The sequence below is a fragment of the Podarcis filfolensis genome, assembly GCF_964270895.1.
Source record: "Podarcis filfolensis genome assembly, chromosome: 9".
Lineage (NCBI taxonomy): Eukaryota > Metazoa > Chordata > Lepidosauria > Squamata > Lacertidae > Podarcis > Podarcis filfolensis.
Window position 1 is genome coordinate 57,857,588 of NC_139610.1, and position 15,519 is coordinate 57,873,106.

Below are 15,519 nucleotides of genomic sequence, written 5' to 3' on the forward strand. Positions count from 1 at the left end.
TTTCGTGTGTTCAGTTAAGTTCAGTTAGAGAGACCAACTGTCAGTCTTGCCTCATGACATTGTTTTAGTTTCTCTCGGCCAGTACATTATTGTGTTACAATTTTCTTTTATTATTAAAGCTTTGTTTGACATGTACGTGGAACACTTACTTTGCTGAAAGAAAAGAAACTCTGCTGAAGAATAGTGGAATCTCCTAAACTTGGGTGGGTGTGGGGATATTGCCAGTCTGACAGGAGAATAGATTTTTTAAATCACCCCACCCTCCACAACAGTTGTTAGGTATAATTAAGAGGGCCCTTGTAAGCGTGACCCCATGATTGTGTGCAAATGGCAGTTTCTTTTCCAGCTTTTAAACAGGCACTGGAAATGCATTTGTTTTGGAGAGGCTTTGACTGAATATGCTGTCACATAATAGAATTTTAAATGACTGAAGGATTTTTAAAGTTTGGCTGGTTTCAAATAAGTTTTGCTAAGCGGGCATGTTTTAGGCCTTTCATTTTATTCGGTTACTTTTATAACTTGTATTAATTTCATCTAGGGTGGCATTCAATGTTAGTCTTACTCAGAGTAGACCCACTGAAATTAATTGAACTGACTAACTTAGGTTCATTAATTTTGATGGGTCTTCTCTGAGTAGCACTTAAATTAGTTTATGTTTTGTGTATTTTAACATTTAATAGAAGCTGCTTTAGGAAGGTAGTACCCTAAAAAAGAAGGTAAATAAACACACATTTGAAGCATAGGTTAAAAATAGAATAGGTTTTTATATTTTATTGGTTGTATCCTACTCAGAGTGGGGTAGGCAAACCTATTAATTTCACTAGTGGTACTTTGAATAGGACTAGTATTGGATATAACCCTTTGTGAGTATTTTTGCAAAGTTTTCAGCACCCAAATAATTTGCTTACCCAGCTGGAACTTCAGTCTAATGTGGACTCTGTTGGCCTCTGGCAGAGCAAAATATTAAAGGAAGATACTCATTTATCTGAGAAAAAGACAAGATCATTTGATATAGTTACCTTTTGCTTTCATGACTCTTCTCTAGAAGTCATGGCCTAGAGAGAATACTGTTAAATTTCTTCTGCAGTAATTACGTTCTGAGAGCTACCTCCGTGGATTTATTTTCTTTATACCGGGAGAGACAGTTTTAGGAAAATCAGAACAATACTTAATTTCTTTCCTGGTGCAGTTTCATTAGAATTTGTCCTCAAAACATTGACACAATAATTGAATGTGAAGGCTCCCTGAGCATCAGTGTCTGTCATAGTCCTGTGCTGAAAAGCCACAGCGGAGCTTAGTGGCGGGAGAGGCCAGCCAACCAGCCAGGTCTCAGGGAGGTACTTGCCTGGAGGCAGAATCCATATGCAAGGTTCACTCCAGTCCTAAGGTCAGGAGTATCTCATTTCTCGTAGTCAGACGGTCTGCAGGTCCAGAAAGCTGAGAGTCTAAGGTCCCGAGAAGCAAGAAGCAGCAAGGTCTGGCTAGGAACGACAATTTTTTTTTAGGGCAACTGACTGAGGCTGGAAACCCTGCTTAAGAAAACTGGAGCCAGCTGGTTCACATCAGGAGCAAGAAGGCTGATCAGCAGCAGGTAGAGTCACTGCCTTCTGCTCCTTCAGGCTGCTGCTCGGCAGGTGAAACCGACTCCTGACCCATGACAGTGTCCTTTCCTTCCCTGTAAAATATCACAAATTATTTTTTATGTCTCCCGTAAGTTTGAGTATTGCATTACTTGGGCTTCTCATTATAGAAGAGAGGCAAAGACCTGGTGCAGGAATAGATCTTACTACCTTCATTCTCTGGGGACTCTCCAAAGTAGCTAGTAGTGATGTATGGAAGTGAGAGCTGGACTATAAAGAAGGCTGATCGCTGAAGGATTGATGCTTTTGAATTATGGTGCCAGAGGAGACTCTTGAGAGTCCCATGGACTGCAAGAAGATCAAACCTATCCATTCTTAAGGAAATCAGCCCTGAGTGCTCACTGGAAGGACAGATCCTGCAGCTGAGGCTCCAATACTTTGGCCACCTCATGAGAAAAGAAGACTCCCTGGAAAAGACCCTGATGTTGGGAAGGATGGAGGGCACAAGGAGAAGGGGACGACAGAGGATGAGATGGTTGGACAGTGTTCTTGAAGCTACCAGCATGAGTTTGATGAAACTGCGGGAGGCAGTGGAAGACAGAAGTGCCTGGCGTGCTCTGATCCATGGGGTCACGAAGAGTCGGACACGACTAAACGACTAAACAACAACAACAAGTGGATGCAGCCAGAAAGGAAACCTGGCTTCCCCCCTTTTACCCGTGGAGAAGTATTTTGCCCATTGGCCACTCTTGGATCCTGAACATGACTTTCAAAATGCAGGGCAGGTTTCCAAAAAATAAAATAAAAAATAGCACACACAGTTAAGTGCTAGTCTTCTCAATACCTCTCATTCAAGTTTTTGTTGAAGGAATACCAACTTGCTCACATGCATAACTGAATTCAAAGTTGGCAGCTGAGTTCTCCACTTCCCATATTATTGGTGTGCCTAGTGACTTCAAAATTTGAGCTGAGCATAAAAATTCTGTGGTTCTCATTTTATACTGATACATAAAATAAGGTTGTGCACCTTTTTATATTACAAATATAAAGTGCAGTAAGATGTCCACGAGGAGCTAGATACCTTTTCCTAAGGGAGGTAGATACTACTTCTTTTTTATCTTAGTTCAGTTGTTTGTCTAGGCTGAGTTCATTTAGATAGTACAACCTGCCAGTAAAGTGGACATATTTGTGCATCTGTCACTTGCCAGCTGTCAGGGATAGGCAGGAGTTCAGAGGGTGGGCAGGGGGATGGTCCAGGGGAAGGAGCCAGTAATATGTGGGGTTCTGTGCCACGCATGCGGCAGGAGGAAGAGGAAGGGGGCGGGCAGTCAGATGGAGGAAAAGTTACAGGAAGGCACAGAGAGAGTTGGGTCATCCGAATCTCTTCCGTCACCTCCCCCACTGTCTTCAAGAATGAGGAGGGGCTTAAAGGGACAGGAGCAGCTGGAGCTGACACACAGGAGAAGTAGCTGGTTGCTTGGGTGCATCAGTTGAGAGGGTTTAAATGTGCTGATGGAGGCATGGTTGTGTTGTTGCTCCAGCTGTTTGGGTCACAGCTCAGGTTTGAAGGAGATGCCTAGCTAGTTGTTTAGCAGGAGCGGTGCATGTGACTTTTGCACCTTAGGAGCTGATGTAATTGAGTGCTGTGCCAATAAATAACTAAACTTCCAATCTCGTGTCCTCATTGTGGGGCTGAGGGTACTTGAGACACTGTGTTGACTTGACACGTCAGCACAGGATATAGAAAGCCTCTCCTCTTCCCCGAGGGGAGGTGAGCAGGTTTTGCTTCTTGCGCTTCGCAGTGGGCGTGGATGGCCCACTGTGCCACAAAGAGTCCCTGACCTGCGTCATGCCCGCAGCCAGCCAATACGCCTGGCGGGTGTGTGTGGTTTTCTGCTCTTAAACGAGCATGGGACTGTGGCTCAGCCTGTTTGTTTCCTGCACGCACAGATCTCCCTCCCTCCCTCCCTTCCTCCATTCTTGTGCATTCAACACCTGACCTTGCTATGGACCTCGGTTGCTCGCCTGTTGAAGGGGCCTGGTAGGAATTTTTTCCACTTGGCTAATTGGCACCAGCCATTTGGTTTTTCACCTACCTCATAGCAAATTGTCACAACTTTGTAAAGTTTGGCTGTTAGGCATTGGAAAATGTGTTGTGTGTTGGAGGAGAAGTTGTGGCCATCACCTACCCCTCCCTTTGATGGATATTCCATTAAAGGAATCTGGCAGTCATGGTTCCTGTCCGATGCCTAGGTGGTGGCTAGGACCATGGCACGACCCTCCAGTGCTCTAGGGGAAAGCTTCCAGTTGATTTGCATCAACAACTCCCCCTACAGGTTGTTAATCCTTGTGTGACTCCCTGCAGAGCGGGCAGGAGTCAAGTATAGTCAGTTTGGATCCAATGCCTAAGCCAATACCACTCACATTCTGTAACCTATAAAGTTGTGGCCTTTTTTAGCCCATTAACCTAAATTACTTGTGTCCACGTGTCTTATTTCATCACAAATAGGGGAGCGGGGCCTCGATTCACAACTCCTTCTGCAGAAATAAAATTTATTAAATGTGTTAAATGAATGGAAGACAAGAACTCTGTAGCCGTTGATATGAGACTAAGATCAGGACTGAATTTAATTGGATTAATCAAGATTTTGGAAGCAGGAATAAATAAGAACATTGCACCCCGAAACCCAGCACACGAGAAGTCACACAAATTGTATAATTGGCTTTATAACTGATATATATTTGGATGCGAATTTGACATTGATAAAATGTGGCTGTTATTGGACTTCAGTAATTGAAAATTAATGAAAATTATTTAACAAAAAAAAGGCTTAACATGTCAGCCGAGGATCAGGGCTCATAATTATTTTTGTGTATGATTACCTCCTTAAGGACTGTAAAACATGCTGTGTAACTCACTCTAGCTATGGTGTCCTGCAAATGTTTTATTTTTGAAATACTAGGGGATATGAAGTATTTTTCCTTGTTTTTGAAGTACTCACAATAGCAAGCTAGAGAAGTTATATAACAGACCTATTTTCAAAACATATTTGCCTTCTCCCAGGTGTATCATTTTCATTTATATTTGAAAAACGGAAGTAGATGGACTAGTAGTCTAAAGTGCTCAATATTTTTCTTTTTGAATACAGAGGCATGTGTGTGTTTAATATATTAAAAAAATAAGATTGCCATTCCTAAATTTGGATGTAAGCAACCTTGACTGTGAAATTTCAAAATTTAATGATAATAATATTTAATAATAAAATTATCACCAGAATTTTTACATTTACTTTTGATATATGAAGCTGTAGATTCACAATGACTGTGATTCAGACATTTAAAAATTATTCAATGAATAATGCAAAACACAATTTAGTGTAATCCTATAAAGTATATGAAAAAATTAAAAATAACTTTTGATCATGACAGTTCTTCAATAGCATTAATGAATGATAGACTCCTTTATAAAGTGTCTCATCTTTTTATGTCTGATATAGATATTAGTAAGATTACATTGCAGCCAGAATAAAATTGAATTACAATTACATGTCAGTCTTTTGTGCATTTCAGTATCTGAAACAGAGTTCAAAACCTACAAGGAGTATGATTGGATTTTTAAAGAACTGTATGGGAGATTTTTTAGACTTTTTAATACAAAGCACTTGTCATCTGAACAGTTAGCTGATCTCAGATGCGCATCTGACTTGAAATATGCCGAGTTCCTGGATGCTGGTGAAGTATCTTTTCTGTATGGTTATGTGAAATATAAGGTGATATGAGACTTGGAACCTATGAAGGTGGGGATGTGATGGTGGAAATAGTATTAACCCAAAGCAAGGTTCCTAGTTGCTCAGACCAGAGAGTAAGCCTGATCGATATCTTTTTATAAGGACTATTGACGGAAGTCCAGCCGTCATTAAATGGTGCACAGCATAGAAAAAAGACACAGAGAGCCAGCAAGTATTTTCAGGATGGAATGAGCAGCTCCTTCGACTACTCTCCTCCGATTTTATTCTCCTTTGTTCCCCTCTGCCTCATGGCCGGTCTGCCAATGTCTCACGTTACCTGATCCGGTCATGGCTTTTACTACCCCCATCACCATATAAGGTAATCACTGCCCAGAGGAAACACAACTCCATATAAGGTCAATACATTCTATACATTGTAAGGCACAGAGTGCTGGTCAGCCGAGGTCAGGGGGCACCCTGCAGTATTACAAGCCTCTGCCATGGCTTTATGACTCCCACAGACTATGAAATATCACCTGACCTTCTCCAGCCTACTTGTGCAAGAAGGCTTCTGTGGTTGATGTGCATGTCTCTCCTGTACTCAGAGCCGTAGCTAGGTGATCTTGCGCCTCTGGCAGAACTGTCCAGATTGCACCCCCTAGACACGGACAAATTGGCTCTTCTTTTTGCCTGTCCTCCAACCCCCCTTGCACCCAATCAATTCCTCACGCACTTCACCTTGTAATGAATTCTTTTTTGTAACGAATTCTGATAGAAGGGGGCCAAAACAGAAAGAGGACACCAAGATGGGGAAGGCTGACCTAGACAGGCACCTCCCCACTTACGTGTGGGTTACGTTTCGGGCTCCTGTGTGCATAAGTGAAGTCACATAAAGTGGGGAGCACCCCACTGTAATAGGGAGGAGGGCATGGGAGTCAACTCCTTGGGGCCAAGGTTCCTTTGCCCCCCTCCAAAATATTTGAGGAGGTCGCCCCCCCCCGTTAATAGGCATTGCCATTCAGATAGTGTGTGCGCGCGCTCCGTCTCGTATTATACAGGGCGGTACTTATCCCCCATATATTTTATTCAAATTGGCACCCTTGAAGGAGTGTGTGTGAGAGGAGAGAGAGAGAAGTGACTCCAGAGTAGGCAGGCTTTGAAGTTGGCGACTTCCCCCTCTCCAGCACCCGGAGAGGCAGGGTCGCGGGCAGTGAGGTGGACCTTCCCGGCTCCAACCCCAAGTGAGGTCCGGGAGAGGCAGAGCTTGTGGCTCATGGCCAAACAGGATGGGGCACTGGGGCATGCACAAGTTCCCCCGCCAGGCTGCCCAGCCAGCCCAGCATGGCTCCCGGCTGCCAGGAGGGCCAAGGGGTGAGGGGAGCAGCTGGGAGCAGCTGCTGCCCAGCACGCCCTCTTCCCTGCCCTGCCTGGGCTGTGGGCAGGGAGTGCTGGCTGGACAGGGCGCAGGTGAGGAGGGTCTTGACAGCTGATTGTGTGTGACCCCCCTCACCTGCGCCCCTGGCGGGGCCCCACCCCACCACCCCCTGCCTGTACTTCTTAACTTTGGCCAAAACTGATGGCAGGTGCACAGCTTAAATTCCCACCTTACACCCCTTAGTTCAGTTCAGATTGTTGGAGTCAGCTGGTTGGAAATGAGCCAGTGTCAAAGACTGTGGCCTACAAACCAAAGTACAGTATTCAGACTAGGGAAAGGGGTAATGAAGACGGAGGGAGACAGAAAGCTATAGTCACACCCTGAGTTTAGGTTGCAAATTATGGCCTTTGGGAAGCCAAGAAGAATTTGGCTGTGCTCCATTTGACTCTGAGAATAAATGAAGGTATTTGCAATTTTCCAGTAAAGTGTGGTTCATTTCAGAGTCAAAACAAAGCGTACAGGGATTTTGCGTTCCAGCCTCTGTTTTTGGGCTCCCTAAATAGTAGAAGTGAGTGTGGAATGTTTCGCTGCAATCGAAGATGAAGGCTGCTGGTCTCACCTGGCAATCTCATGTGGGAGAAAATTCCTTTAATATTCCAATTATGGTGATTAATTAAAGCTTCCAGATGAAGCGAAACTTGTTCATTAAACCTCCCTAAGGTGTATAGAAAAAGTATTCACACTACTGTAACAGAGTGGCTCTCACATAATGCCCCAGTGTGCTTCCATAAATCAGGAAAACAGCTGTCCAAATAACGTCAAGTGTCAGTAAAAAGCTGAAGTAGAATGGGCCCACAAACACAGAGACAGAAAACTGGAGGATGGATGAGTGAAAGGGACAAAAGAGCAGCAAAACAGAGCAAGAAGCAAAACTTGGATCCCTTTTGACTGGCAGGTGTTCTCATTTCCCCCCCTTGTTGTTTATCACAATGTGATAACAAGAGGGGGGGTGGAATGAAAGCTGCATCATCTTTAGTCATTGGATAAGGTAGTCCAGAGAAGTGAACATGAAAAATTGTGTGCAATGCTGTCTCTTCAATTTTGGTTCCCATTCTGCTGTCCACAGTTTCCATTTTGCCCATAATTCCCCATTCTTAATGCTATTGAAATCCTTGAGCTGAAGCTTATGTAACTGAGCACAGGATTATAGATCAAATTTATATTCAAGTAGGAGACCTGACATCGAGGAAATCAAGGTGTGACTGAGAACATTAATAGACTTAGGTTGCATTTGCGTCTTTGGTTACCCTGTTTGATGGAAGAGAAGCTATATAACCAATATCTTAGAAAATGGGCTCTCGGAAAATGTTAAAACTATGCTACATAGAATCTTTCCACATATAACTTGTTTCTGGCTTCTTGTTTACATTCTGTAGGACAGGGTAGCTAACCATTTTGGCCTGTTGTCTGCATTCTAGTTATGCAAGGCTCTAAGGTGCTCTATCATGCACCATACCTAAATCCGCATGTGCAGACTCCAAACCCACATGCAGATCCGGTGCTGGATCCTCCTCCACTTTCTAGATGGGTGATCGTTGGAAAGATTTAAATCTCTCCTCTGCTTAGGGCTGGGTTTGTAGTCTCACCTGATGATTAATCTCATGAGCATGGGGAGGGAAAAATTTGTATTCCACCCCTGGCACTAACTTGAGTGAGTGTCAAAATTGAGATACAGGTTGATCCCTCCTCCTGCAAAAGCTGTACACGAATGAGATCCATCCTCCTTCCTTCCCATGGAGAGGCTCATACAGCCATCATGTTACGAGAAGATGTTAATGACAGAAGTTAGGGCAACCTGTTTGGAAAGCTGCTATGGCCTCTGGTTGGTCCACATCCACTATATGGTATCAAATGACCTAAAGTAATAGTGGGGTCCACCAAATGTGCTGAACTGCAACTAACATCATCCTTGATCATTGGCAATGCTGCCTGGGGCTCTTGAAAGGCAGAGTCTAACAATATCTGAAGGGCCCTTATCTAAGCAAAGCCCAGTTTGCTAATATACAGCTTTTTAAAGGTAGATTATTTCTTTGTTGACTCCGGGGATCATCATGTGAAGTGTCCAGGATATTGGTCTGAGCTTTTAACATATTTTCTCCCGACCCCATCTTTCCTCCTTTTACTATGTCATATCAGTGATTATGTTCTGCTGCTCAGCAGAAGATCTGATATTGTGATTTTATCAAAGAACAGGACCTTATCAGAATGCAGGCATCTGGAAATAAAATATAATTGTGCATCAATGTCCAAGTAAAAACATTCTCAGAGCAGTGTAAAATGAAACTGAATGGTTGGATGTTCCGATGGAAGCCTTTGCTGCATTTACAATTTTAAGTCCTTTTGCTTGCGACATTTGATACTTAACCAAGAATTATTGTCGTCATTATTAATACTAATGTTTCTTTGATGTTGATTAAAAATATTAATATAGCAACTTAGCAGAAAGGGTTTATACATGATGGAAGAGTAAATGTTTTAGCTTAATTGGAAACTATTAAATTTGAAGTAAACAGGTTCATCTTGGATAATAAATTAGCACTCTTCAATTGGAATGAAGCGAGAACTGTTAAGAATTGCTGAATAAGGAAATACATTATCACTTCACACTCAGTATATAAATGTAAATAATAATCTGGCTGCACATTTTTTATAAGCACAATTCCTAATGTTAGATTGAGGCTCTTGCTTGCTATGCTGTTGCATTTGTTACAGAAAGAAATGGGTACTTGGTGGTGTTTGGTGGATTTTTCCTTCCCCCATTGTATTTCATGTATCTACCTTTTTTTTGGTGGCAATTATGCTAGTTGTATTTAAGACTCTTAAAATGTAGAACTTGAATGAGCACCATTATCAAGGTTGTACTTAGAAATTCCATTGATGGTGCTAGGTAAATACCGTATTTTTCGCTCTATAGGACGCGCTTTTTCCCCTCCAAAAATGAAGGGGAAATGTGTGTGCATCCTATGGAGCGAATGCAGGCTTTCGCTGAAGCCTGGAGAGTGAGAGGGGTCGGTGCTCACCGACCCCTCTCACTCTCCAGGCTTCAGGTAGCTATCCGCAAGTCTGCGGAGCCCGGCGGGAGTTCCCGCCGGGCTCCGAAGGCTTGCGGATAGCAGCCTGCAGCCCGAAGCTGTTCTAGCGCTTCTCCCCACCGCCAGCCCCACAAGCTCAGTGGGCAGCGGCAAGGCTGCGTGCAGCCTTTGCGCTGTTCCCTGACCTGCTCTTGAACGCACCTTGAACGCACCTTGTTTTTGAGGGGGAGAACAAGAAAAAAAATCCCCCCCTCTTCTCCCCCTCCTATGGTCCGGTGCGTCCTATAGAGCGAAAAATACGGTACTTCAATTAATAAACACACACGCACACACACAAGCACCAGAGGACTGAGCTATCATTTTTGGTAGATTTAATAACTGAGTGGTGCTGAGGCCTGGGAAGACTTGGCCTTTGTGAAATTTCTCTTCCATATCTACCCTTCAGTAACTTCTCAGTAGGTAGACCTGTTGTCTGTCTACAGGTAGACATGGCTTCCAGACAGAAAGAAGATAACCAAAAATATATGTACAAAAAATACAAAGCCAACAAGTTCTGCATTTGAAAACTACTGGTAACACAGAAATCCTAGAGCACCTCCCTGTCACATACATTAATGTACCCCAGATGGGTGGGGTATAAATAAATTGTTGTTGTTGTTGTTGTTGTTGTTGTTGTTGTTGTTGTTGTTGTTGTTGTTGTTATTATTATTTTATTAAACCAAGAGTTAAAACACTAAAGGAAATATCAATTTGCAGTTAAACAAGACAAATGCAGAGAAAAATCTAAATGAAAAGAGGCAACTGTCAGTAGCCATTAAGAGGGAAAATGCTCCAAGCCAAAGGACAACTCCAAAAAATTTAGTTGTACAATTATAAAATTAAGCATTTCATTTTTGTATGTGTAATGTAACGGAGGGTGTTGATTACTTTATTCATTGTTAACATAAGCAATAAAGCAAGGAATGTCTTGCTGAAATAAATTGTCTTACTTAGAGATTCCATGTAATACCCTCATTTTCTGCACCAACTTCTTCATAAAAGCAATATTCCACACCTTGTGATACTGGTATATCAAGGTGGTGCCACACAGATTGCTCCAGTATTTTGTCATGGCCAACCTGGCCACCACCAGCAGGTGAACAATCGGGTCTTCAGGGTCTGCATTTATGTCTACGAAAAGACATTTAAAAGCACCAACTACAGGTTCATAGTTGCATCTTAAGATGCAATTTTCTGAACCTCCTCGAAAACAACAGTCAAGAACAGCTAAGCTTGAGGGCAAGTCCACCACATATGGAAATATGTATCCAGATTTTTGTTATGCAGCACTGAAGCCCTCAACTAAATCTCTGGCTCCTTGCAACCCTTAATTAATTAATTTACTGCTGGAGTCACCTTCACAGCCTCTCTGAATTTCCCTAAACATACCCCCAACACACCAGGATAACAATACTGGACTATATTTCAGAGCTGTCATATATAACTCTGACTCATCCCTCCCACCAGCAAAATGACCAAAGCAACACTGAGATACTTAGCAGGGCTTATTTAATTGATGCGCTCTGTCAAAGCCTTAATAATAATGGACTTTATCAGCATTGGAAGGGTAATTTTTAAAATGTTTATAACCTCGGGCGAGGTGGGGGGAATCCACCCTCCATGAAATAAAGCATGGAAAGATGTTCTGTCACCAGCATTTGCTTTTGGATGGACACACTACTGTTTAGTCACAGCTACACTAAATCTGAATTTTGTTTTGGGCAGCAACCATTTCTCTGCCAGGGAAATTCAACATTAAAGCTTTAAAATGAGCCAGGAAGCCCATGGGTGTGCCGCTGTAAACTTTTTTTTTGTCTAATTAGCTAGATCAGTTTTCTTAAATGTAAATCATAGCTGTGACTTGATTCATTGACTAAAATCACTGAAGCTAATTTCTCACAAAACAGTACCTGCACATTTCGTTTCTTGACTTGAATTGAAGGAGGGCCGGCATGTATAGCAGAAAACTCTGTTTCCTAAGAGTGGCAAGAATTATATAATCCCTGTTACTTGCAGTTCGTGTCCTCAATGCTTATTGCTAATTATCCAGTATGAATGTTGCATGTATAACTAGTCTGAAGTATTCAAAAGGCGGTAGATGAGTAATTCATAGGTAAATTGTTGATAAAACTGCGGTCCCTCTACCTCCCTGATACACCAGGATGCGGTGTGACTGACATGACACTGCAAAAGAGAAATAGCTTTCGTCTCGCTGCACAGATGTGACATTATGGTTTAGACTACTGTTTCTCAACCTTTTTCTGACTGTGGCCCCCTTCCGACCTTGTTTCCTTTCTGTGCCCCATGCCTTTCCTACTGGTAGAAAGGTAGCTATTTCAATGTTTTGTTTGTAAGTAGAACATATTTCGTTTATAATTTTTATAATTTATACAAAATACAGTCACATAAAAATGTGCATTTCTTGATCAATGTGGTTGGTGACTAGAACAATATTTTTTATATCCAGTTCTATTGCTGTGAGGGATAACCAAAGATCACCTCTGTCCATTATGTTAAGGCGATTCTGCATTGTTGTTGTTGTTTAGTCATGTCCGACTCTTCGTGACCCCATGGACCAGAGCATGCCAGGCACTTCTGTCTTCTACTGCCTCCCGCAGTTTGGTCAAACTCATGTTGGTAGCTTCAAGAACACTGTCCAATCATCTCGTCCTCTTTTTTTTCTTTTCAAAAATGTTTATTAAGATTTTCCAAAAAGACAACAAAGATTAAAAAACAAAAAAAGAAAAAAGGAAAAAAGGAAAAAAAACAAACATTCATCTTTTACAACCTTTTTTTTCAATAACCTATTTCCATGACTTCCCCACACCTCCCTCTCTTGTATTCCATTTCCAATTATTAGTTCAACAAGTTCTTATCCTCAATTTTTTAACCTTATTATATTTAATTCATTATTGTATTTAATTCATTTTATATAACCAATTTTAGCTTATAAGCATCCATCTTTGTACCTCAGTACCCGTTCTTTAAATCTTTTTCTAAGGTTGACCCCAATACCCTTTCACAAATTCCCCCTTTTAATACCCCTGACAGAATAGAATAAAGAATCAAAATATAGTTATACACCCTTTAGGTTCCCAATCCCCACCCCCCTTTTCCCGGTTTTGATCCCCCACCAATATCTATCATCCTATCTGCAATCAGCCTGGAGATCTCACGTCCGAGGCTCGTAATTCTCTCTCAATTCCTCTCTGCCGTTTTTTTTGATAGTCCTTTATACCAAAAACCAAAACTCGTCCTCTGTCGTCCCCTTCCTCTTGTGCCCTCAATCTTTCCCAACATTAGGGTCTTTTCCAGGGAGTCTTCTCTTCTCATGAGGTGACCAAAGTATTGGAGCCTCAGCTCAGGATCTGTCCCTCCAGTGAGCACTCAGGGCTGATTTCCTTCAGAATGGTTTGATCTTCTTGCAGTCCATGGGACTCTCAACAGTCTCCTCCAGCACCATAATTCAAAGGCATCAATTCTTCAGCGATCAGCCTTCTTTATGGTCCAGCTCTCACTTCCCTACATCACTACTGGGAAAACCATAGCTTTAACTATACCAACCTTTGTTGGCAAGGTGATGTCTCTGCTTTTTAAGATGCTGTCTAGGTTTGTCAGTGCTTTTCTCCCAAGAAGCAGGTGTCTTTTAATTTCATGACTGCTGTCACCATCTGCAGTGATCATGGAGCCCAAGAAAGTAAAATCTCTCACTGCCTCCATTTCTTCCCCTTCTATTCGACTGAAACCTGAGTACTGTATACCAAATACAAAGTAGAAAATACCATGAAAAACAATTTTACTTGATCCCAAAAGTGTGGAAACCTTTTAGATAGTGTACTCTTTATCCAACAATGCTCTGCAGCAACATACCTCCCTTCTCAGTAATGGTTGCACGACAAAACAGCACCCCACACCCCTTGCCTGTGACAAACGAGGTGCAGACAGCTTGGTGCAGAAGTAGGAGGGAGAAGGAAGTGGAAGTGATGTTGCCACAGAGTGCACGTGGTGCTCCATCCACTAGGAAGCACAGTCACTTCACTCTACTTCTCTATTTTTCTATTTTCTATTTTTTCTCTATTTTCCACACTTCTCTGTTTTTCTTCTTCTCTGTTTTCTTTCCTTCTCACTTCCCTCTGTGGCCCCCTCTCATGCCATGGCCCCCTATTTATGCAATTTTCACCTATGCCCCCCTTGGAATATCCTGCAGGCCCCCAGTTGGGAAACACTGGTTTAGACCACAATTTAGTGCAGTTGCATTCCATCGTAAACACATAATTGCTAGCACATCGGCTCATGTGAACTAGGTGCTTGTTTTTAAGTTAGCAGATGCCTTTTTGCAGCTTCTGGTTTCTTTACAATGGACACAGAACTTGAGATGCCTGTAAAATGTACACTAAGTGCTAAGCTGCTTCAACTGCCCTGGGATCTTTGGAGAAAGGGCGGTATATAACTCAAACGAATGAATAAAAACAAATAACTGATAATTTCTTCAATATTACAGGAAGCTCCACCACCAGGCTCCTATGATGTTCAGAAATCATTTGAGAAATCCCAGTGTAAAACTGAATACATGGCTCCCCGAACTGCCACGGCTAAAAGGAAGCATACTTCTTTTCTCAGTGGCTCAATTAGGCACGGTATATGTGAGGCCAAGAAGGATATGCCAGGTAGGTCAATTGCATGTTTTCCTCATATTTTTCAAAACTACAACTGCAAAATATTGTAAGAGCAGGGAGATTGTGTATATTACTGCTTTTATAGGTGTTATGTACTGAAGTTCTCACCCTGGGCCAGCAGGGGGATACTGTAGATAGTTATGCAAATGAAGGATCGAAAGTGATGTTCAGTGATTGGATAGTTTTAGAAAGTTGCTACAGTAACGTTATACTGGAGCTCTATATAAGCAGGCTGACTGAGCCCTTCAGTTCAGTTCTGTTCTGGCCTCTGAATAAAGAAGAGCTGTTTGAAGAATCGCTGTGTCGTCTGATATGTTCGCCCACTACTTAACAATAGGCCTTGTGAGATCTCTGTATTACCACTGGTCACTTTGCTTTTTAGATGGTTAATAAAGAGGCATCTTTCATCCACACAAGGATTAATCTGAATATTTGTGGTTGTTGTACACTTCTTCAAATGTCTGCAAACTTATTCTCCATGTCTGGAGAATAAGACTTTCCAGAATGGAATCTTTTGAGCAAAGATGGGAACTGAAAAAAGGGAGATGAACTGGTGCTTTCTGGCAATTCAGCAGATAACTGTTAATGATATGAAAGGTATATGCTACTTTGTAAAGCAAGCTAGCCAAAAATACTAATCGATATTTACTTATTTTGTTATATTTTTATCCCACTTTTTAGCCAAAAGTTGGCTATTGAATATTGATGCCACATTACAATCTAACAATGAAAATTCAATACAGTAGTGAAAAGAAAATACAAGAAAACCCTCAGTATAGACAACATTTGAAACCAATGCAAAATTAAATTGCCATTTCTACAAAGGGAAATATATTATAGACAAAAAACCCCCCACTTTAAAGTCAATAGATACAGTGGAAAGTTTGGACAATGGTGATGTCACTGGATGGAATGAAATGTTCTGTGTAGTATCTTATTAATCTTGTAAAAGTATACTCTTAGCTTGACTCTTTTTCCTTCACAAATACCTATTATAGTGTGTTAGATTCCCGCCCCCCAACACAGGCT

The 15,519-nt window shown here is 41.9% G+C and overlaps 1 protein-coding gene across 1 annotated transcript in view; it reads left to right on the top strand.

Moving 5' to 3' along the window:
• The window catches only part of STPG2 (sperm tail PG-rich repeat containing 2), a 218,030-nt gene that overhangs the window by 57,815 nt on the left and 144,696 nt on the right, over positions 1-15,519 (top strand). Inside the window, exon 11 of the mRNA XM_083571386.1 lies at positions 14,316-14,481. Coding sequence (XP_083427512.1) covers positions 14,316-14,481 — 166 coding nt within the window. The remainder of the gene's footprint in view (positions 1-14,315; positions 14,482-15,519) is intronic.